Source organism: Grammomys surdaster, unplaced genomic scaffold (assembly GCF_004785775.1).
Source record: "Grammomys surdaster isolate TR1022 unplaced genomic scaffold, NIH_TR_1.0 126197, whole genome shotgun sequence".
In the NCBI taxonomy this organism is placed as follows: Eukaryota; Metazoa; Chordata; class Mammalia; order Rodentia; family Muridae; genus Grammomys; species Grammomys surdaster.
Window position 1 is genome coordinate 3,144,079 of NW_021621002.1, and position 23,504 is coordinate 3,167,582.

Genomic DNA, 23,504 nt, shown 5'->3' on the forward strand with positions numbered 1-23,504 from the left:
CAATCTTAAGGCCTTGGTTGACCCTCAAAATTCTTCATGTTCCCTAATTTGCTTATCTGGAGGCCTTTGGGTTTCTCTTTGATGTCAATGAACACCTTAAAACCTCTTCCCAGTGGCTTGAATTCTATCAGAGAGTTAGCCAATCGATAAATTTGCCCCAGTGTCCTGATAGTCTTGAGTCTTTTCTTGTGATTTAGAATTAAATTTTCTTCCCAAACTACCAGGTTTATTCTGTTAATTTTAAGGAAGACTTTTCAGCAGTTTGAAAGCCTGGAGGAACATTCTGGTGACAGCTGCACTGTGAGAGACAGGAGGTATAATCCTTAAATGAGTTTCTTTATAGTCAGATTGTCGTTGCTTAGATAAACACACATTCTTTTCTATTCAATACAAAGACATTTAAAGAACACCATTGAGTCTTCTGTAAACAAGGTTTCCAATTATTGGGAAAAAAACAAAGCTTGTATAATCCCTCAACAGCTGGTATATGTTAAGTTTATACTTAACAGAAATGATTTTTTAAAAAAAACTAATTTAGGAGCCTTTTGCACGCACAAGGCAACCAGACCGCTGAGTTCTCTGAGATACAGATCAAATGTGGGAGAAAAGGCCTTTGACGGGAGATTTAGACTGGTCATACTGGGGTGATTTCACCCACAAAAATCAAGGATGGTTAATTCCTTTCTAATTAGAAAGATCTCTGCTGAAAAAGAAATCAAATAAAAGCCCAGGAATTTTCATTCTTATAATTCAAAGTGTACGGTAGAGAGGGGCGACTGGGTACGTCCAAATCCCCCATGTCTTTCTAAAACCCAAAGTCTTATTTTCCCCACGGCATAACTTTAAGCTTTTCTGAACCCAAGAGTGAGCCCTGAGAGATGAGCTCCCTCCTTTCTTGATCAGAATGTGTTACAACAATGTACTGTCCATAGGCTGAAGAAATGGCACAGTGGCTAAGGGCATTTGTTGTTCTTGCAAAGGACCTGGGTTTGTGCCTCCCCCCTCCCCCATGCACTGTGGATTACAGCTCTAGTTCTAGGGAATCTGATGCCCCCTGTGGCCTCCATGGGTGCTACACCATATGCAGCGCAAATACACACATGGAGGCAAATCGCTCATACACATGAAATAAAAATACATCTTAAAAAATAGGGAAAAAAATCTCTCCAGACTCCCTGTGGCCTTGCTTGCTCTGTAAGCACACAGTAAGGCAGGGCAAGGACCGCGTGCAAACACTCTGCTGTGAGCAGATGCACGGATGGACCCAAGCAGCTCCATTCGTTTGGTTTGCTTTCTGTCTTTAATGTCTCTTCTTAGATTTTCTGAGGAATTTTACTTAAAAGTTAGTGATACTTATATAAAAAATAAAAGACTTTTTCCTAGACCAGGAGTTCCCAACTGTAAAGAGACGACCCCCCCCCCCCCCGCTCCTGCCCACGAATCCGCAGGCACACTCAGCAAAGGTACAAATGGTCTTGACTGTTGTGACTCTGCGGGTGGGGATAGGCAACAGCTTGGGGTCTGTAGTCTGGAATGTTGCCAAACAGGCTGCAACCTGTCATATCTAAGAGGCCAGTCATGAAAAAACCTGTTTGAGAATAGAAGAACTTTACACTTTTGACTATTTTCAGGGAAGTTACTAATAAACCAAAATTCAAGTAAGCAACAAAATGCTTTGAATGTTTAAAGAAGAATGGAATTGAAAGAAGAAAAACAGGAAATATTTATTTCTTACAATACTGGTCTAAAAGTATGTTTAAGAATAAGATGATATTTAGAAAATGCCACCAACAGATCAAAGCAGCGCAGAAGACCATGAACTAGAGCAGACTAAAATGTTAATAAAATTCATAAGAGAGCCCACTCCCTCATTGAAGGGAGTGTGAATGCTGTCAGGTGTAAGAACAAAATGAGCAAACACACTACAGCAAAATTTTAAGTAGCTTGGGGGTGGGTTAGACACACTATGGTCAGACACACTATGTGCATATGTGAGCCACTGCAGAACCTCCCAGCTGTTGTGGGACTGACTCTTTTGCAATTCTGTCCTAGATGGTGTGCTGGAACAGGTTCTAGCAGCCAGTGCCCAAGCACAGAAGACATCCTGGGATAAGAGCCTGATCCTGGGATAAGAGCCTGAAGCACTGTTTAAATATTTGTCTGGGATGGATCTCAATATTCCTAGAACTCTTTAGATAAACAGCCATAGAACATACATCATGATGGGGGGCGGGGCGGGATATGTGATGCCCAGGTTTCTTATGTGCACATCTGAAAAGCACAGGAAGAGCAGTTACACCCTGATGTGCACAGACACAGGGTCCTCCCTTGCACACTGAGCCTGTGCTTCTGGTTCTGATCTTTTCTTTAGGCTTACAGACCCTGACTCAGAGCATCCTTATGGGCAGGGCCAGGAGAGGCAGAGGAGGAGACATACTGCACAGGTTCCTTCTGTGCAGATGCCTTAGTTCACCAACAAGTAGCCAGAAGAGGCTATCCTACCCACTGCATATGAACAGAGGAAGGCTTGTAAGGCCATATTCCCTGAAGGCCATGAAGAAGCGTGAGGTTGACACACAGACTAGGATCTGGTAGGTGCTGATAATCTACATGGGGAGGAAGGGGAATCTCCAGAGCACAGAAGAAAATGCAACCACAGAGAACATCAGTTCTGCTGGAATCACTGGATTGACCTGTACATCATTAAAAATCTCAAACACTACCCATTCTAGCACCCTTCAGAGAAGATGATATAGAAACTGTTCACAGAACAAATTTTGGGTCAAGGGTTTTTGTAGATGGATTGATGTCTCCCTCCGTCCACTGAAGTCCCTCTTGGCTATAGGAGGTGGCCACTTCAGTCTCCATATCCCCTGCTGCTAAGGTCATCCCCATAGAGTTCCCAGAGCCTCCCAGGTCTGTAGCTAGTCCCAGAGATGACCCCCACTGATTTCTGGTCTCCTTCCCAGTGCTCTCCTGAGCCTCTTCCTCTCTCCACCCCACCTCCCACCCAGTTCCCTCCCTCCCCCCACCTCTGATATCTACTTTATTTCCCCTTCTGAGTGAGATTCACACATCCTCCCTCAGGCCCTCCTTGTTACAAAGTTTCTATGGGTCTGTGGATCATAGCATGGTTATCCTGTGTGTCATGGCTAATATCCACTTATAAGTGAATATATACCATGAATATGTTACCTCACGTGGAATGATATGTTCTAGTTCCATCCATTTGCCTGCAAATATCATGTCTTTGTTTTTAATAGCTGAGTAGTATTCATCCCATAGTGTTGATGTACTACATTTTCTTTAGAGTGTGCAGGGTCTGGTCCTAGGCCTTCTACACATTTGTAGCAGATGTGCATCTTGGTCTTCATGTGGGCTCCCTAACAGTTGGAGTGGGGGTTGTCTCAGACTCTGTTGCCTGCCATTGGATCCCCTTCCCCTAGCTGGACTGCCTGGTCTGGCCTCAGTAGGAGAGGATGTGTCTAGTCCTACTGGGAATTGATGTCCAAGGGCAGGACATCTGAGGAGAATGGGAGAGGTGATGGAGGAGGGGTGATGGGGGACCTGAGAGGGTAGAATTTGGGGGGGGTTGCTGTAACCAAGATCTAAAGTGAATAAATAAGATAATTAATGAATTAATGGAAAAAATAAAGAAAATCTGCTCCCCACATCTGGTGTCTCAGCATCTCTGTGAATGACTTTACACAAGTCTCCTGGGTGCTGTCATTCCCAGTGCACTCTCCCCTCTGGTGGAAGTTCTCTTAGTGGCTGTTGCAGGTGTCTCTTTCTCTCTATGTCCATCATGAACCTAGTCTCCAGGTCCACAAAAATAGTGTTTTCACTGATCCTGTCTCAACTTTGCTCGTCCTCAGATCTGTTGTATACTGAACAGAAAAGACTCTCCTCATCACATTGCTAAACGCTCCCAACCCTTCTCAGTTTCCTCATTGCTGGGGCAGTGTCACATGACTTAGTGGGATCTTCTTGGACCTCTCCACTGAGGCACAGCGTTTCCTCACCTACCCTGCAAACGCTGTACTGAGCGGGGTAACCTCCATCCACAAAGACAAACCTGAGTGGGGTAACCTCCATCCACAAAGACGAAAGCCTTGTTCTTTCTCATCTGTGCCTCCTAGCTCTGAATCTTTAGACTCCAGTATCTAACCTCGAATAAAAGCCGAAAAGTAGGAGGGGATCACCACAGGGCGGGGGCAGGGGCAGAGGGAGGGAGAAGCTCTTGGGAGGAGGAGAGTAGGTGCTATGAAAGGAAGAAAATGGGAGGACTGTAGTGGAGGGGGTGTCGAACAGGGTGAGAGGCTAGGAAAGATAAGTAACACTAAGGATGTTTGAATAAGTCATAAGAAAATATTATTTTATAAGCTTACTTAAAAATACAAAACTACAGTTTGTGTGTGTGTCTGTGTATTTGTGTATGTGTCTGTGTATTTGTGTGTGTGTGTGTGTGTGTATGTGTCTGTGTGTGTCTGTGTATTTGTGTGTGTGTGTATGTGTGTGATTTAAATGGAGTTACCCTGCCTGCATTTCCCTCCTCGATACTTCCTACAAGCAGGTGTCATACTTTAAAATAAAACACCTTGTAAAGGGAAACCGAAGTCCACTCATGGATAGAAACTTTATCTTACAACCTGACCCTAAGTATTTTGTTCCCTCAAATTATGCTTCTTCTCTCACTTGGTCTTCAGTGCAAACAAGAACTCAGACTCCTCTCTGGAGAACACGTATTGATCATTAAAAGCTGTCTTGGCCCCTTGAGTTCATGTTCTTCCTCAAACTGAAGAACCCCTTGTTCTCTTAACCTTTTCAGAGAGGCTCCACCTCCAGCCCTTAGCTCATCTTCCTTCTTCCCCTCTGACTCCCTTTAAATTCTCCACATTCCTCCTAAGCCCAGGGAGCTTGAGCTACCCAACAGAATTGACTCAAAGGGAAGATGACGCTCCTGCTAACTTTGGGGGGCACATAGGGGGCACATCGGCAAACATACTCGCTTAAGTCCTCTCTCCTCCCAGTGAATTCCTTCCTTCAAAGCTTAATCCATGCCCAAAGCAAGTGAAAGGACTAGGGGAGCTTGGGAAGCGGCTGAAATGAAAGATCTGTCTGGTGTTAGTCTCTTTTGCACAGTCTGTTATGGAGGACTGCAATCCCTACCCAGTGACATTTTAATTCTGAAGATAAACTCAGTGTGTTCCTATCATGTTCTATGTGCACATTTGTGATTTCTATTTAAAAAAACAGCTCTTTCTCTGCCTCTATCTGTTCTATTCTGTGTTTGTTTCTGTCTCTGTCTTTCTGTCCCTTCCCCTACCCCTGCGTGCATGTGTGTGTGTGTGTGTGTGTGTGTGTATGTGTGTCTGTGTGTGTCGTGTGTCCTGTGAAGATTATGTCTTACCCTTGGGGATAATATTGCCATCCGAGTGTCATGGTCCTGTGACTTCTTCATGCCTGTAGCATGCTTTCACGTATGTTCTTCTAGCATGGTGAGCTGCGTGCCTTTGCATCTTTCTCCTAGCGCAGGCAGGAAGCTGCAGCTCAGAGTGGTTACCAGTTGGCTCTCATAGCTCAGTAGAGGTAAGACTGCAGCTCATCCCTGACTTCAGGTCTAACTTTCACTTCTATCACAATGATTTCTAGACGTGTGTGTGTTATTTTTAAAAGTGTCCAATACTCTACTTCCAGACTAGACACTCCCCAAAAACTCCACATCGGAGTAATAAATAGTGAGAGCTCTTTATCAATGATTGTCCTTCTGATCATTCTGAACTGTACAGTATGGATTCTTGAGCATGGCCTATGGGCTTCCTCTACCACCAGACACAGAGCCTGTCTCCTGCCTGTCAGGGCCCAGTACCCCAGAGAACAGCTTTGCTTCTCAGCCTTCTCTGCTTGCACAAATAATCCTGGCTTTCTTGATGCCTTTGTGTGGAAATCTCCACAGATCTGGTTGAAGACATGAAAGGCTGGAAGGTACTCACAGCAGGCATGCGCACACCCCACTGACATTCCACAGCATTTTACAGTGGATACATTTGTTCCTCCTTTATCGCCAGCCAATCCAACTTTTAAAACTATGTATTTCAAAGCGGAGGGCTTAGCACGCTTCTTCCCGAACATTTCAATGGAAATTGTTAGTCAGCTCTGATGGTTATTAGACTTTTGATAGGAGGTGACACCAGCTTTCTTCCTGAAATTAAAACCAGTATAGTTTCCATGTCCAGGAAGTATTACAAATGGCAACTCCACCCAGCCTTTCAGTCACCCCTGAAAAAGCACTGGTGACTTTCATTAGCAGGCTGCCATCTACAGGTGAGGGAGAAGGTCACTCAGTGCCTGCTTCTTGCTGCTGTATTGACCTTTCTTGTCAATCTGCATGGGCTAAACACGAAGGGCTGGCTGTTCCTTCAAATGGCTGGGAGTGGCTTCCTTCCTCAGCTCCCGGCCCCAGTTTCCTTCTACCTTCACAGGGTCTGGGAGAGGGCAAGAATGAATGCCAGGACTTTCCGTGTGTGACTGCCAGGCCTGCCTTTCATCTAACCACTTGAGTCTACGTATCAACTCACTTCAAAGTTACAGTTGGTGCACAGCTAGTGGCCAGCAAAGTTCTCCTGAAAGGGTTGAACTGGAAAGAGTTTAGACTTTGAGGACCATCTGGTCTCCGTCTCAAGGACTCAGTTCATTCAGAAATGAATATTTCTATATTCTGATGAAACTTATTACAAAACCATTCACTGGATTATTATATGCCAATCTCTCGGCTAGGCTAACAAAGGTCGGCATCCCATCAACAAACGTTTACACTAAACACAAGACATAAAGCCTTCCATCCTTCTCAAGCCTCTCTATCTGGCGGTGGGCCAAGTTTTATTTGTCTTCGGGCCTCTCCATTTGCTGCATTGAGTGGAAGTCAGCTTTAATTTTTAAGCAAGATACGCCAAGTCGACTTAAAGCTCTATTCACTAAGGCAGAGAGTGGCTGGGTGAGATATGTCAGCAACAGAGATTGCAGAAACGCAAACGAGCCTTGCATGTATTCTTACGGAAGTATTGGAGATACAGCCTGTTCTTGAGAAGCCATGGAACATCACGGTCCACAAAGGAGCAAACGGATATTCTACCAAGTTAAATACTTGGTAGAAATAGCCAGGGAGATGCTGGAACAATCCATCACACAATCGATGTGTAATTACCTAACAGGACACGAGGGGCTGGATGCAAACCAATACGCCTTTGTCAGGCTTTTCTCAGGTTCTTTAATTTCCTTCCATAGGAGATAGGGAGATGACAGTGGCCATGTGAATAAGAAGGAAGGAAGAGATACCATCACTAAAGTGAAACTTGCTATTCTGTCCAACAACGAGACCTGGAGATACAGTGTATCTGAACAAGCAAGGCTGTGACTGTGAGAAGGCACAGCCAGAGATCCCTACTTACCAACGGCTCAGTCAACAGTATCCTGGAGACACCAGAGAAGCAGGAACTAAGGCAAGGGTGTCGATCTGGGAACATAAGTTATGGACTGGCTTTTATTAGCCAGTCATGTAAATCCCAGGTTAGGAGGTGACCATCAAGCACTAAGTGAAGGATCTTGGGGGTGAAAATGTTAGTTTCAGTATTCCTGGCACGGTCATAATGAAGTTATTATTGTTATTAAGGCAAAGGCTTCCTCAAAGCAGAAAGAAATCTAGCAAGGATGTTTTATGCATAGGCACTGATAGAGAAAATATGTGAACTATCCCCAAAAGGGGTGGGGTTCATAACAGACTACGTGAAATACGAACAAACACGAGTATGAATCATTAGACGTGAACTCGAATAATCCTGCTAGCTTGTAATACGAAACAGCATCAGCAAGTGTAATGCCAGAACAGGCGGAGGCAGGAGACTGGGCTGAGGCAGGCACTGTCCACTGACCATATTGTACAAGGGTTCCTATTTGACCTCTGTAACATGAGGGAGTATGGGAAAGAACCTAGCAAAGAAGAAAGTCAAGATGTTTTTAAAGGATGGAAATAACATCTAGGAGGAAGGACAGCGCAGAAACAGAGAGTGCCATAGGATGCCTGGATGTTTACTTTCAAATCCATGAGAAATACAACACGGAGGTGGTTCATCAGTGTCAGGAGGCAAAGTGGCCTTGATGCCCATGTCCTTAGGGGATGGGGAGTGGGTACCATAGATAGCAGAACAAAACAAGAACAGTCCTGAGAGCACAGGTCCTCACACTTGAGACAGGTGGCTGGCCTCCATCTTTGGCTTCTTATTCAGCAGGTCCAGGCTGGGACAGACAACATGCATTTCTGGTATGTTCCTAGGTAATGCCCTCCCCAGTCCAGGAATCACACTTGGAGAAGCACCGTGTTAGAAGCCCTGTCCTGCACGTGGACTGTCTAGGTTCGACTGTGGTCTCACCTCTCCTGTGCTGTTTGTCCCCATGGGAGTGCTACAGGAAGCAGGAGAAAGAAGCTGTTTGGCCAAGGCTCAGGGCACAGGAAGTTTCTTTCCACAGCACTAGAAGACTGACCATAAACCAGATTTAGGTGGCCCTAAGATTTAGGTGACATTAAAGTTGAGACTGACTAAAATAGCATCACCAACATTGTTCTGAGGGGAAATTGAGTCAGGATTTGAAAACGGTTTTCAAGCATAAAGACATTTGGTCAGCGAGGACACAGTCCCCTAGGAGACATGGTTCATCAGGGTCAAAGGGCAGTGTGCCTTAGTCAGCATCATTTCTCTGTTACAGTTTAACCAGGGGAGCAGAAATCTGGAACCGTCTCCTTAAACCCCAGCAGTTCTGTGTTCTTACTGCTCTTGTGACTTCCCAAGAGCCCTTTTCAATCTTGGAGTCATAGCATGGGCTAAAGTCAAAGCTGCTCTGTCTCTTTCTGTCTCTCTGTCTCTCTGTCTCTCTCTGTCTCTCTGTCTGTCTGTGTCTGTCTGTATCTGTCTGTCTCTCTGTCTGTCTCTGTCTCTGTCTCTGTCTCTCTGTCTCTCTCTCTCTCTCCCCCTGTGTGTGTGTGTGTGTGTGTGTTGGGAGTGTGATACATTTGACTTCTGTTTGCATATTTATCCACATATGTGGTAACTAACCTACTACCTCCCTGAAGGCATTAATCCATTCACCAGGCCGGGTCAGACTCAGTTTCTGCTCCAAGGCCCCTCTTCTTAGCACTGTTGTAGCTGGGGGCAGAGAATTCGAATCATAGAAGTAGCCTGAAGTTGCCTTCCAAAGAGCAGAGATGTTTGCATTGTGTCTTAGTGTATCACTCTTGCCTTGCCTCATAGAGAGGGGGGTGGAAATGGATCATGTTGTTTCAGGCTAGGGAAGGGTGGCAGAGCACATGCTGTGGTGTATGATGGTATCAGTTCTTCTTTCTTTTTCTGAGATAGGGAGATGCACACACTAGTGTGATTGTATAATAGCAGGATACACATATCCCAGTTAGATATTAAAAAACAGAAACCACATGTGAAGTTAAAGAATCTTCTAGAAACCTGGTCTATTATCAATTGCCCTGTGAGTGACCCTTCCTTTTCCTCAGCCCACCTTCACCTTGACCCAAGTGTGCAAGCATTGCTGTCATGCTCTCTGCTGGCCCCCTACCATCCTGCTTTCTCCTTTGTGTCCCTTGGCTCTGAGCTTCAAGACTATACAGCAGTTGGGTTTCCAGAACTTAGGCCTACCCTGTGTTAGTTCATCTCAGAATGACTGTGAATCTCCAGATGCATCTGTGGGTCTGTATTACCTTTAAGAAGTTAAAACGTATTCCCAATATAGTGAATTCTTGTTTAGAGAGGAAGGATATGCATTTGGAGAGATCAAAGTATCTTTTATTCTTTCTCTGTCTCTGTCTGTCTCTGTCTCTGTCTGTCTCTCTCTCTCTCTCTCTCTCTCTCTCTCTCTCTCTTTCTCCCCTCTCCTTCTCCCTTCCTTGCTCCCTCCATCTCTGAGGTAAGGAGGGTCTCAGTATGAGATCCCCTGGCCTAGAACTCACAGAGATCTGCCTACCTCTACTCCTCCAAGTATAAGGATTTAATACTTACGTATTAAATAAAATAAATAAATTAATCAAATTAAATAAATTAAATAAAAGAATCAATTAATTGATTGATTGATTGATTGATTATTTAATTAACGTATGTCTAGTCATGCCTGGTCAGTCAGTAGAGTTCCCGCCTAGCACACAAATGGACCTCTCAGTTTAACACCCAACAATGTACAAACTGATCATGGTGGCATATGCACATAACGCCACAATTCAGGAAGAAGATGCAAAACAAATATTGGATGTTCAAGTTATCCTCAGCTGCATGGTGAGTTCTAGCAGGGACAGTGTCACAAAAGCAAAGGAAAGAAAGAAGGAAGGGGAACACATAATTTCTATCTTTAAGTAGAAGAAAAGCTCACATGTCAATTCTTCCACGATACTATAATCAGTCTAAGACCAGAGGAAGTCTAAGTAAGAACAAGATAAAGTGAAGACAGAAGGCCGTGTTGGTGGGTAAGATGAAAGACAGGGAGAAAAACTGATGGGAAAAGCCCTTTCTTCTTGGTTGTGTCAATAGTAAGAGGGAAGAAAGAGACCAGCGTAGAAAGCCCAGGATGAAAGGGATGGAAATGCTTCTGCCGGGGAAGCAATTGCCCTCTGTTCACTATACATGATGCCAATTAAAGAGCAACGAGATTGATCTTTGTTCCTGGCTTGTAGAATCAATCACACGATTTTAGAGCTGTCCCAGCTCTGGGTATCTTGCATCTGCAGAGTGGTGCAGTCTCCCAGAAGGCACTTTGTTTTAAAACAATTTTTTTCAAAGACTGATATAGAAAGCAGGGGGAATGATGGGATGATACAAAGCCACCTTGAGTTACAGAAATCTGTGATGTTAATGGATTGAGTTCCTGGCGAGAGATGTGGGCAATCCTGACGACTTGTTGGCATGTCCCAGGCAAGCTAGAGACAAGGCTAAGGCCTACAGCCTATGGCTGAGAAGTTGAGGAGCAACTGCTTAAACCTTAAAATGCTTGATGAAGAACAACGCTTCTGTAGGCTTCAAAGGGCAGCTTTACAAATAAAAGTGATGAAACAGGCTACTCAGAAACACCATAACCCAGAGGAAATGCCCCCGAGAGGGAAGGGGCTTAGAGAGACGTTTAAAAAGCATCTGATTCCCTAGCAGGTGGAACAGGGCAGTGGGGTGTGACAGCAATTGAAGAAGCCCCTGTGTCCCATCCCACCTCTGACATCAAAACAAAGGCCGGCTCTGGTCTGGAGCACAGGGAGCAAGCAGCAACTCTACAGCCGACTTTTGCATTAAAAGAACAGTCTTCCAAATGGATTGTTCTACATCGGAGGGAGCAGGAAATGAAGCTGTATAGAATGGAGAGTGGTTTGAAGTGATAGCCTGTCATTTTATTTCCCTTTTGGAACTGACTTTTGTAATCCTCTGTTCTCCAGGAAGCCTCAAGTGGACTAAGGAGACGTGTCATTTACGTCACAAAAGCAATCTGTCCTTTAGGGGAAGCCAGTGGAATTTGAATTTAAATTAGTCATGCAAAAAAAAAAATCTTGACATTTTGACCTTTTGGAAAAGGCCAAAGAGAAATTTGGACCGTTCCAGGATATACTATCAGTCTGCGTTTAAGTAAGCACCTTAAGTGCCAAAAGCCCAACTCGCCGCCCTGATAACAGCACTGTGTAAACCCCGATATGTTCTTAGCATGACTCTGACATTTCTGAATTCCTTATATCACCCATCTCTGGCCCCTTTGCACGACTTTACTCCATGTTTGCTGATCACCCACTGTTGCTTGTCTGCACTCAGTACCAGGGATGGACTTAAATGATGGAGTCTCTGGGGTATCTATTCTTCTGGAGAAAGACCCATAAGCGACAATAAGTTAAGAAAGCATATTAGGAGACATATTAAACAGGTCAGTCCCCTCTCATCTGTGCCTTTCTCCTATGGGCTTCAGTCAATCACAGTCTGAAAATGTTAAATGGAAAATTCCAGAAGTAAACAGCTCAGAAGTTTAAAATAACCTGCATTACGGTATACTTTTAAAATTGCTCTGTTTTTATTACAAGTTTTTACTTTTTTACCGTACCTAACTTATAAGCTGAACCTTATCGTAGGTAAGCAATACATCTGGGTCAGCATACACCACTCTTTTGGGACTCTGCCAGATGTCTGGAAGTATATCCTTCGTGGATGAGAAGGTGTGACTGTACTAGAGACAGAACAAACAGCACAACAGGACAGGAGGTGTCTGACAGCTGGGAATGGGGTGCTTATGCTCACTGGGTTCACCGAGGGCCTAGGACTCAGTGACACTGGGTCTGAAACTCAGACAGGCAAAGGTGAGAGGGACCCATTGGAAAGTTATCCCGAAGTAAGGCTGGCAACTTCTAAGAATGGAAGAGAAAGGGGTGAGGGTGGGGAGTGAAAAGCCAGAATTTCTGGACCTAATCACAAGGAATAAACCAGGCCTGGCCTTTTCTGAAAGCTAGCCTTTCACTGGCCTAGGTGCCATCCACCTGCCAAACAGACAGGTGGGTAGAGGTGCTGAGAGCCCAGAGGAGAGGTCTCAGTTAAAGAGACAGGTTTTGGAGAAAAAATTCTGCACAGTTCCTGGCAGATCACCCAAGCATACATTTGGTAATTAATAAATGATTATGAACTAACTGATTAATGATTCTTGGGAAGGACAAGTGAGGCTTTTGTTTTCTGGAAGATGTTTTGAATCTCGTGGCAAGGAGGGTTCTGGAATTGTTGAATGCCAGGTGCTGTGGCAGCTCGCTAAGTATTAATTTACAATGACGAATCTTGAGAAAGCTACGGACCATTATCTCCATGGCTGACCCTTCCTGGCACAGTTGGCACCATTGTTCAGCTGCTGGTACCTTCTGTTTCTCATCCTCAGCGTGATCATGCTAGTGGTTTGATGGCTGACCTGGGCATCTCATTCTCAGGATCTTTATCCCGGTGGTTTGATTGCTGACCTGGGCATCTTGCTCTGTTCATTATCACTGCCACTTTTCTTGCCCAGTCAGGGACTGCCATCATGACCCTGACTGTCCCCAGTGACTGTCTCCCAGCCTGTTCTCCATAGGTAAACTGGCTCTTGTACATTAACTGGGTACCTGTTGTGCATCAGGCACCGATGCTTGTCACATTAGTAGCAGCCCTGCCAAGTGGATCTCCACCCTTGGGTTTCCAGAAGATTAAGTGAAGGCTTGGCTCTGAGACAGATGGCTAGAGATAGGCAGAGCATGAAGTTGGAAACTCATCAAGCAAGTGGTACTGTGGCTTGCAATTAGTTATCAAGTTGGGCTGACCTGAGACTTAGCCTGGAGTCACAGGGTCTCCTATCTCTGTCACTTTGGACTTCATTTTGGATTCATGTGTGTGTGTGTGTGTGTGTGTGTGTGTGTTGATCTAGTGAGCCTGAGGCTCCTACTTTGAGAGATGCATAGCCTGAGAAGGGGCAAACAATTAGAGAGAGAGAACAGAGATTATAAGGATGTAGAGTCATCCAGGCTGGGACCAGGGCAGAGGGGCTAGGAGGAAATGGGCTGACCATGAAGAAGGACAGAGCAGAGATGTTTATAGACTTGAACCAGAAAAAGAAATGTACACCAGAAGTCAATACTCATTGTTCAAACAAACAAACAAAAAACCCTCATAAGCTAGTAAACACATTACAAGAGGCCCACTCTCTGACCATACACTCCACTGAGAAGACACTCTGTCTTTGTTGAGTAGGTTTCCCCAAGGAGACAGGTGCATCACTCAGCAAAATGACGTTGAACTAAACAATGTCTTTAGCAGGAGTGTCTAAAAAGGAAGTGTGGCCTCCACTCTCAAGAGGCCAGGTTCTGGGAGGCCCGGCAATTTGGACAGGAAATAGTCACAGTTATCATAACATTGAAAGACAAAATGAACCAAAGCTGGTCCTACTGTTACCTTTCAGAACTGCACCTGTTTTCTCCAGCAAAGCTGACCCTTTATCACCTGATGCTTGCCTTATTGGTTGCCCACAGGCAGCCTGCACACCCTTTCCTGGGTATGCATGGTAACTGGAGCTAATGGACAGTCACTCTATATCAGGTCTCTTGGCCGGCATGGAATATGGAACTTCTGGAGACCATCTACCTGTGGACCAAAAATCAGCTAGCAATCGTCTATGTGAGCCAAATTAGTCGAGGTGGAGAGGCAATAGACATGGTTTAACACACAGAGAGGGCTTAGAAGCATACACACACGGTATGCATACGCACACGGTGTGCTTGGATGCAGCTGATGGTGAGAACTGAACGGCAAGCCCTCAACACCCTGGATGTCTGGAGAGCATCACTTGAAATCCAGGAAGAGTTTCTGTGACATGAGCATCTACCTATTGCCTTTCGGCCGGGCGGTGGTGGCACACGCCTTTAATCCCAGCACTTGGGAGGCAGAGGCGGGTGGATTTCTGAGTTTGAGAGTTCAAGGCTAGCCTGGTCTACAGAGTGAGCTCCAGGACAGCCAGGGCTACACAGAGAAACCCTGTCTCGAAAAACCCCAAATAAAAAAAAAATGAAAAATGAGTTGTCATGGTTGTCAGGATTTTGAGACACATTCATTCTTATTCTGTGTCTGTCTCTGTCTGTCTGTCTCTGTCCTCTCTCTCAGCCTTGAACACTCACATATTTATGTCACCATTTTCTCATTTATTACGATATTCAAAATGCCAACTGCCAAGTTCCTCGCCATAGTTCATGCACCTGGACTATAAGTGCTCCTCCATACACGTGACAGTGACCAATGACATTTACTGTCCCCTAACTGTCCCCTATGGCTTCCAGCAACGGTTCTGATGTTCATCTTTGCTAGTGAGCTTCTGTTATTACCTCCAGTGCAGTCCTTACTTACATTTAAATTCTCAGTTGCGTTCCAAGTTTTATTTTGATTTGATCATGTATATGAGCATGTGAATGCATGTGTGTTCTCGTATACGGGTACATGCAATGTGTGAACATCTGCAGACATGTATGTATGGTCCAGAGGGCAATTTCAGTGCTGTTATTCAAGATCCGCCTACCTTTTCAATGGCCTGGAACTTGCCAAATAGGCTAGGTTGGCAGGCTGGTTAGCACCAGGGATTTGCTTATTTCTGTCTCTCGATGTTGCGAATATAAGCACATGTCTCCACGGCTGGCTTCTTTTAGGTGTGTTCTGAGGACTGAAACTCAGGTCTGCACACTTACAAGGCAGACACTACCAACTGAGCCACTGCCCAAGTCTGTTCTAAAGTCTGTTCTAACTATATTCTTCGCCTCATCTGAAAGCTGCACCCCTACGTATAAACCCTTGCCGAAGAAACACTACCTGCAAAGAAGCAGCCGGTAAATTTCAGTAGCCTATTTCATAATTCTTATTCCACTTAAAGTAAATTAACTTTTCTCTTGTGTACGTGTTACAGACTATCCAAAGGTTGACACACAAAGGAGCTGGCGGGACCATCGGACTGCCAAGGAAGGTAGAACTCATCTTGGGCTGTTTTCATAATCAGATCTCTTCCCCTCTCTAGTGACATTCCTGAGATGAGAAAGTCTATACTCTCTATTAAAATCAAGATTATCTGATGAATTTTCAGTCCCTTTTCACAGAAGTAAAATTGTAAGTGGGAAACTGGCTAAGATGTGAGAAGGTAACCGTGAGAGAGAGATAAGGTATCTGTGGCTACGGGGACGCACGTACTTAAGTCTTTGAAACAGGCTCGAAACCACCCGAATTACTGATGTTCTCTGATGAGTCTCATGAGTGCTGGCGTTGGAGACTCCTCACCTCACCGGGGCCCACAAAGAGCGTTAGAAGCCTGCTGCTGCTCTGCATTTAACTCAAACGATAGCAAAAGAAGCTCGGACCCATGGGCCTCTGGTTTGACGGGTATTAGGTGAGCTATTTACAAACTGGTCAGAAGGAAAATAGGAAACAGCACTTTGATCTTGCTCTTCAAAGCTTGCTGGTACCCCAGGTGATGAGCAAACTGACTCATTAAGGGGTGTGGGCGAGCAATGGAGGCTTCTGTGAGCGTGTTGGGATTTTTATGAGCGAATACATTCTGAATGCTCTTTCCAGGGTCAAAACGTAGTTACCTTGAACATACAGCTTTATTGCTTTTAAAATGTCAAGTAAATAGGATAAAACTACAGTGATTTGCTAACTACGGAAACTGGAAATACCCAAGAATTTAGCGGTTCTGCATGTTTTCTGGAAACACTTCGTAGCTGAGGGTGTTAAAAAGAGCCAATGCATGACGGTTTTCAACCGGTCATGTGCCTCAGATGGAGAGGTCAGAAGCCCTAGCAGGAAGGCCTAGATTTTGCTTTGCTAAATGGGCCATGGCCACCAAATTGCCTTCTCAATAACTGTGTATGCCCAAGGATCACTGCTGCTGCCATCTTTGGCGGGAGAAGCTTTTTTTTTTAAGTGGGAGGAGCCTTAACTACAGGGACTTCTAATTGGTCGGGTTGCTAAACAGAAGTGATTGGTTGAATGCCAAGCCGTAAACAGAACACCTCTATCAGTCCCTCCAAAGCTCAGGTGACATTGCTGGCTGAAGAGGTGGGACCAATGAGAGAGCAGGACTCCCGTCGTCATAGCGTCTGTGATTGCCTGCACAAGACCTCAAGATCCGCACGAGATCGGGCTTGTCAATCTTGTGTCTCAGAGGGAGAAGGCGCTCATGAGGCCCTCCCCATCTTTGAGGATTCATGGGTAGCTAATGGTTGCTAGGAGAGATAGAGCCATCTTGTTTGGTAGTGTGTTGCTCTGTCAGGTGCCCATGCTCCCGTGACCAACCCTGATGAAACTTCCTGGGACACACCCAGGCGTGGGAAATGGGGCTAGTTGGCAAATAGGAAGGAGGTTAGTGGGATGGGGACAAGCCGAGATACGGGAGTGAATATATTATAAACGTATAAAATGTCACGGTGAAACCCATAATTGTACTTAATTAGCATATGCTAATAAAAGAATCCTGAAAAGAGTCAGAACCACTGTAACAGGGAACAAGGATATCCCATATTTTGTGGCATTTACAAAGGGTTTTGTTTATCTCTGCAGTTGTTAAAAATGTGGGGCATCGGATTCTCAGATTGTAAAGCCAGGTATTGAGATAACATGTAGTTTCAATATATACAGTTATGAAGATATTCAATTTGGTGACACTGTGCCAAACGTTAATAGAAATCGCCCCCCAGGAAACCTGAAGTCCCTCCAGCATCATCCCACTGAGCTGCCAATTCATCACACTTAACAAGGTGTACTGGAGAGAGCCGAGTACCGACCTCCCGGGGACAAACGATCCTCTTGGGACGAGGTGCCTCTTGCTGCAGCTGATACACTGCCAAAAGAAAAAAGACAAGTATAATTAGGAAACCACACTGCCTAAACAACACACCTTCACATTCTCAGCCAGGTTCAGCCTCAGGACCGCAGATAAAAAAAAAAAAAAAAAAAAAAAACAACAACCCAGCAACAACAGAACACAGCACAGACACATTCTTCAGACTGGTGAAGTCAGCAGTCAGCTCATTTATATGGAAATGAGTCACTGAATGCAAACCGGCAAAATTGATTTTTTTTCCCCTCCTCTCTTATAAAGCCAATTTAGCTTCATAATTGTTGCTGGCGATGTTCGTTCTATGGCTTTCTTGGGAGACTAGATACAGGTAAAATGCTTTTGATTATTTTAGAGATGAATTTCTGCTTGTGAGTACCTGAGTGTAAGATGATATACCAGGATCCCTCAATTTACATGCTGATGACTCCCGACATAGCCAGGGAAGAGCTGGCATTGGAGACTGCCATTTTATGAAGTGTACAGTTATATACAAAGACACTGGATTCTGCAAGAGAAGAAAATACCAAGCCTCTGTGTCTCTGTTGCTCTGTCTTCTTTCTGTCTCTCTGCGTCTCTTTGTCTCTCTGTCACTCTCTGTGTCTGTCTTTGTCTCTCTGTCTTCTTTCTGTCTCTCTGTCTCTCGTTTTGTCTTTTTACTCTGCCTCTGTGTCTCTGTCTTTGTCTCTCTGAAACTCTCTGTGTCTCTGTCTGTCTCTCTTTCTCCCTGTCTCTCTCTGTCTCTCTGTCTCTGTCTCTGTCTCTCTCTCTCTGTCTCTCTCTCTCTCTGTTTCTGTCTCTCTCTCTCTCTGTCTCTCTCTCTGTCTCTCTCTCTGTCTCTCTCTCTGTCTCTCTCTCTCTCTCTCTCTCTCTCTCTCTCTCACTTTCTCTTTCTCTAAGTGTTAGGCTTGTGTCCTGGATAGATTTTGTTGTTATTGTTTTGTTTGCTGTTGTTTTGGTTTTTAGTTTTTGTTTCTGTCAATTCAATACAAACCAGGGTCATCTGGGAGGAGGAACCTTAGTTGAGAAAATGCCATCATAAGATTGGCTTAGAAGCAAGTCTGTGGGGCCATTTTCTTGATTAGTGACTGATAAGGGAAGGCCCAGTCCACTGTGGGTGGAGCCACCCTTGGGCTGTTGGTCCTGCAGGGTAAGAAAACAGACTGAGCAAGCCATGGATAGCAAGCCAGCAAGCAGCACCCCTCCATGGCTTTTGCGCCAACTGCTGCCTCCAGGTTCCTGCATAATAGACTGTGATGTGGACATTGAGGCCAAAGAAGCCCTTTCCTCTCAAGATGCTTTCCTGGGTGTGCATGGTATTCTGCTCACTGCATGCACAAGACATGCACAAGACAGGTGACTGCAGAGAGCGCAGCTCACCAGACAGTTAACTAGGAATTTCCCCACTAGAATGGGGGATTTTTCATTTACTAAACTAATCTGAATTCCTTTCTCTACTTTAATCCTTCCTTTTCTTTTGTCTTCCTTTTCTGCGGTGCCAGGATTCAATGCAGGGCTCCCTGTGCATGTAAGCTGGCACTCTACCTCTGAACTGAACTTCACACAGCCCTCTTCAAGGGAACAGCTACCCTATGCCAATACCTCAGACTCCACTGCCATGAAAAAAGAGGGTGAAAACAAACCAAGCTAATCTTATACGCAGAATCTTGAAGAAGAAGAAAAACTCATTTTAGACAGAGTAAGTCTATAAAAAGGTAAAATCTACATTCTATAAGGTATTTTAAGAAAATACAATAATACAAGTACAAATTTCTGATTTAATCTCGGTTCGAAAATAAAGCAGAAGCATCTTAAGGAAGAGGCACAGAGTATGTAGATATGGACACAGGGACTATGGGACTTCATCTATAATTACTGATCCCTAGCTCAACGTGGCTGCTTTCTTACCCAGTTAAGTATGGACTCCACAGCACCAGCACACAGCCAACTAGGTACTGCTGCCCAGTGTTAGAATCTGCTGTATTTCGAGTGTGAGCTGCCCACATGCATGTGCCACCCAAGGGAAAACGCACCCATGTACAGAAACACAGCAGAGCCCAGCATGACTTCTTGGTTCAGAAAGACACTGAGAAAGACAGTTAAGAAGATGGCTTCCAAATAACTGACTCCCATCTGGAGGGAAAGCCTGCAGGTCCTGATGAAGCAGTGCAAAGAAAAGGGGGGATAGGAGGAATGGTGAGCTGAGTGAACACGTTACTGTCGATCTCCAATCTCTACCCTCTCGGTTTTCCTCACACTTGGGTTCTTCTTTTCCAGGCCTGAAGCTGCCTCCTCTTGTTCCACCGACTCTGTGACCATAGGAGGTCCTCAAGGTGATCTCAAGACCCTCTGCAGGCCCCATTTTCCCTCTTTATCCTACAGACCCTGCCCTCACTAACACTTCAAGTATGAATTACATTTACAAGGCTCCATCATTTCATAGAACCCTCCCTAAGTGTAAGGTCATAACCCCAGCATCCTAGAGGCTCAAAGGGCTTCAGACTCAGGAGCTGGGCATCTGGCATGGTGCAACACTCCACGTTCTTTTCTTAACCAAGTTCATTTCCTCTCTTTTTGCAGATACACAGTGTTCCTTTCCATCTTCTTTTGTATGAATGCAACACATGACAATAAAAAAGCCTATAGCCTATGGCTTAGGCAGGAAATAGAAGGTGGGACATGTGGAAGGCAGAAACAATTCTGGGATAGAGCCAGGAGAGATGTCCACCTGGGAAGATGTGAGGAGACAGAGGCACCATACCTGAGCACAGGTAACAAGTCATGTGACAGAATGTAGGTTAGAATAATCAGGTTATCTAAGTCCTGATCTAGTTGGAAAAGAGCCCAGCTATGTAGCCAAGGGATTTGTATATATATTTTGAGTCTGAGTCTTCTTTCTAAGAGCATGGAGCTGGGAAGAAGAACCAGGCTAAACAACTACAGAACCTAGAAGATACTTACAGAACATTTTACAAAAAAACCAGAATATTCTTTCTTCTCATCACCTCAAGAAACTTTCTCCAAACTTTAGCATAATAGTTGGCCAAAAAGTGAATCTCAACAGATATAAGAAAATTGAATAACATCCTCTGTCCTATCCAACTGTTGTGGATTATAGTTGGGTATCAACAGCAGAAGAAATCTTACAAACTCACAGAAACTGATTTATTTACTACTGAATAAAAAATGGGTCAAGACAGAAATAAAGAAGGAAATTTAAAACTTTTTAGAATTGAGTGAAAATTAAAATACAACATACCCAAAATTGTGGGACACCATGAAGGTGGTTCTAAAAGGCAAGTTCCAAGGAAGTAGGCTTCAGACACAAAAATGACCTTGGGCTAGGACAGAGAAGTAGGCTCAGATACTTTGGCCACCCTGATAAACCCTTAAAAACAGTGATCACGGGAGTGTTCATGTAATTGGGTTTAATGCCTTGCTTTTTCTTTGACTATTTGTGTTTATTGTCTTGCTTGTTCCTTGACTATTTGCATCTATTGTATAGCTAGACCTTAATATGCATGTAATTAAAATGGTATAAAATCATAAAGGAGGAGGGGGGATGGGATAGGGGGTTCTAAGGAAGGTAAATGCCCAAGGACCACTAAAGGCAAGTTTGTAGCACTAACACCTATATAAAAAAAACCCCAAAAAACAAAAAGCAAAAAAAACCCCAAAAAGCTGGAGAGATCCCATATAAGTAACATAGACCCAAAAGCTCCAGAAAAAAAAAGAAAAAAATAACACCCAAAAGGAATACACAAGAAATAAACTCAGGGTTGAAATCAATTAAGTAGAAACAAGCAAACAAACAAAAAAATAATACAAAGACTTAATGAAATAAAATTGATTCTATACAAAAATTAGTAAGTAATATTGATAAACCCTTAGCCAAATCAACTAAAATATGGATAGAAGATCAAAATTAATAAAATTAGAGATAAAAAGATAGACAAACAACAGATATCAAAGATATCTAGAGAATCCTAAGGATTTACTTTAAAATTTTGTAGTCCACCAAATTAGGAAATCTAAAAGAAATGGATCTATTTCTTGGTAGACACTATCTACTAATGTTAAATCAACAGACCCATAGCCTCTAGTGAGATAGAAGCAACAATTTAATGTTTCCCAACCAAAAAAGGCCAAGACCAAGATGAATGTAGCATAGAACTCTACCAGACTTTCAAAGAAGAATTAATGCCAATAGCCCTCAAAGTATTCTATAGAATAGGAACAGAAAGAACACTGTCTTACTCTTTATGAAGTCACAATTGCCTTGAGAGCTAAACCGCACAAAAACAAAACAGAATTACAGACCAATTTCCTTTATGAACATAGATGTGAAAGTTCTCAATAAAATATTTTCAATCCAAATCCAAGAACATATAAAGATGATATACTATGATTAAATAGTATGCTGACTAATTTTATGACAATTTGATACAGGCTAGAGCAGCAGTTCTCAATCTGTGGGCCAATACCCCATTGGGGGTCACATATCAGATATCCTGCTTATCAGATGTTTACACTACAATATGCAACAGCAACAAAATTACAGTTACAAAGTAGCAATGGAACAATTTTATGGTTGTGGATCACCACGACATTTGGAAATTTATTAAAGGGTCACAGCATTAGGAAGGTTGAGAACCACTGGGCTAGAGTCACTTGAGAAGAGGGAATCCAGACAGAGAAAATTCCTCCATAAGGTTATGCTGTAGGCAAGCCTCTAGGGCATTTTTTAAAACTATTGATTGATGGGGGAGACCCAGCATATTGTGGGTGGGGACTCCCCTGGGCTGGTGGTCTTGGGTTCTAAGAAAGAATGCCAAGCAAACTACAGGAGCAAGCCAGCAAGCAGCACTCCTCCATGGCCTCTGCATCAGCTCCTGCCTCCAGGTTCCTGCCCTGTTTGAGTTCCTGTTGGGACCGCCTTTGGTGGTAGGCTAAGATGTGGAAACATGAGCCAAATAAAACCCTTCCTGCTGAAATTATTTTGGTCATGGTGTTTTATCATAGCAATAATAACCCAAACTAAGACAAATAGGATTCATCTCAGGAATGCAGGAAGGATTATATATCCCCTCATATAAACAGACTGAAAGACAAAAATCACATGGTCATATCATTAGCTACGCATTAGATTTCAGCATTAGATGCAAAACCAAAACAAAACAAAAACCTTTAACAAAATCCAACATCCCTTCATGATAAAAGTCCTGGAGGAAATAGAGATTCAAAGACATACCTCAACATAATAAAGGCAGTTTACAGCAAGGATAGAGCCAACTTCAACCCACATGGACAGCAACTCAAAAGTAAAATTTCAACTAAAATAAGGAACAAGATAAGGTTGTCCACTACTCCATACCTATTCAATATAGTACTTGAAGTCTTAGCCAGAGCAATAAGTCAACTAGAGGAGGGCACGGGAATACAAATAAGAAAGGAAGATTTCCATGAATCTTTATTTGCAGAGGATATGATTATATAACAGAAATGACCCCAAAATCTCCAACAGGAAACTCATACAGATAATAAACACTTTCAGCAAAGTGACAGGATACAAAATTAACACACAAAATTAGAATCCCTCCTTTATACAAATGGCAAATGGACTGAGAAAGAAATCAAGGAAGCAACACCTTTCACAATAGCTTCAGAAAATATAACTTGGGGTAACTCTAACTAAACAAGTGAAAGACTTGTATGATAAAAGTTTAAGACATTGAAGAGAGAAATTGAAGATATCAGAAGATGGAAATTTTCCTATGCTTGTGGATTAGTAAGATTTATATAGTGACAGTTGGGATGTCAGATAAATGAATAAAAATTAATTAATCATAAAAGATTTATATAGTGAAAATAAACATCCTACCAAAAGCAATCTAGAGATTTAATGCAATTCTCATCAAAGTTCCAACATAATTCTTCACATAACTTGAAAAGAGAACTTTTAGTTTATATAGAAACAAAAAATCCCCAGGATAGCTAAAAGGACCTTAAATGATAAAGGAACTACTGAAGGTACCACCCGACCACCATAGTCTCAAATTATACTACCATACAGCTGAGCTAAAGTTATACTACCATACAGCTGA

At 43.6% G+C, this 23,504-nt stretch overlaps 1 protein-coding gene across 1 annotated transcript in view; it reads right to left on the minus strand.

Moving 5' to 3' along the window:
* Positions 1–23,504, minus strand: part of Chn2 (chimerin 2) — a 270,333-nt gene that overhangs the window by 96,318 nt on the left and 150,511 nt on the right. Inside the window, exon 3 of the mRNA XM_028758343.1 lies at positions 17,348–17,403. Within this exon, the coding sequence (XP_028614176.1) occupies positions 17,348–17,403 (56 nt within the window). The remainder of the gene's footprint in view (positions 1–17,347; positions 17,404–23,504) is intronic.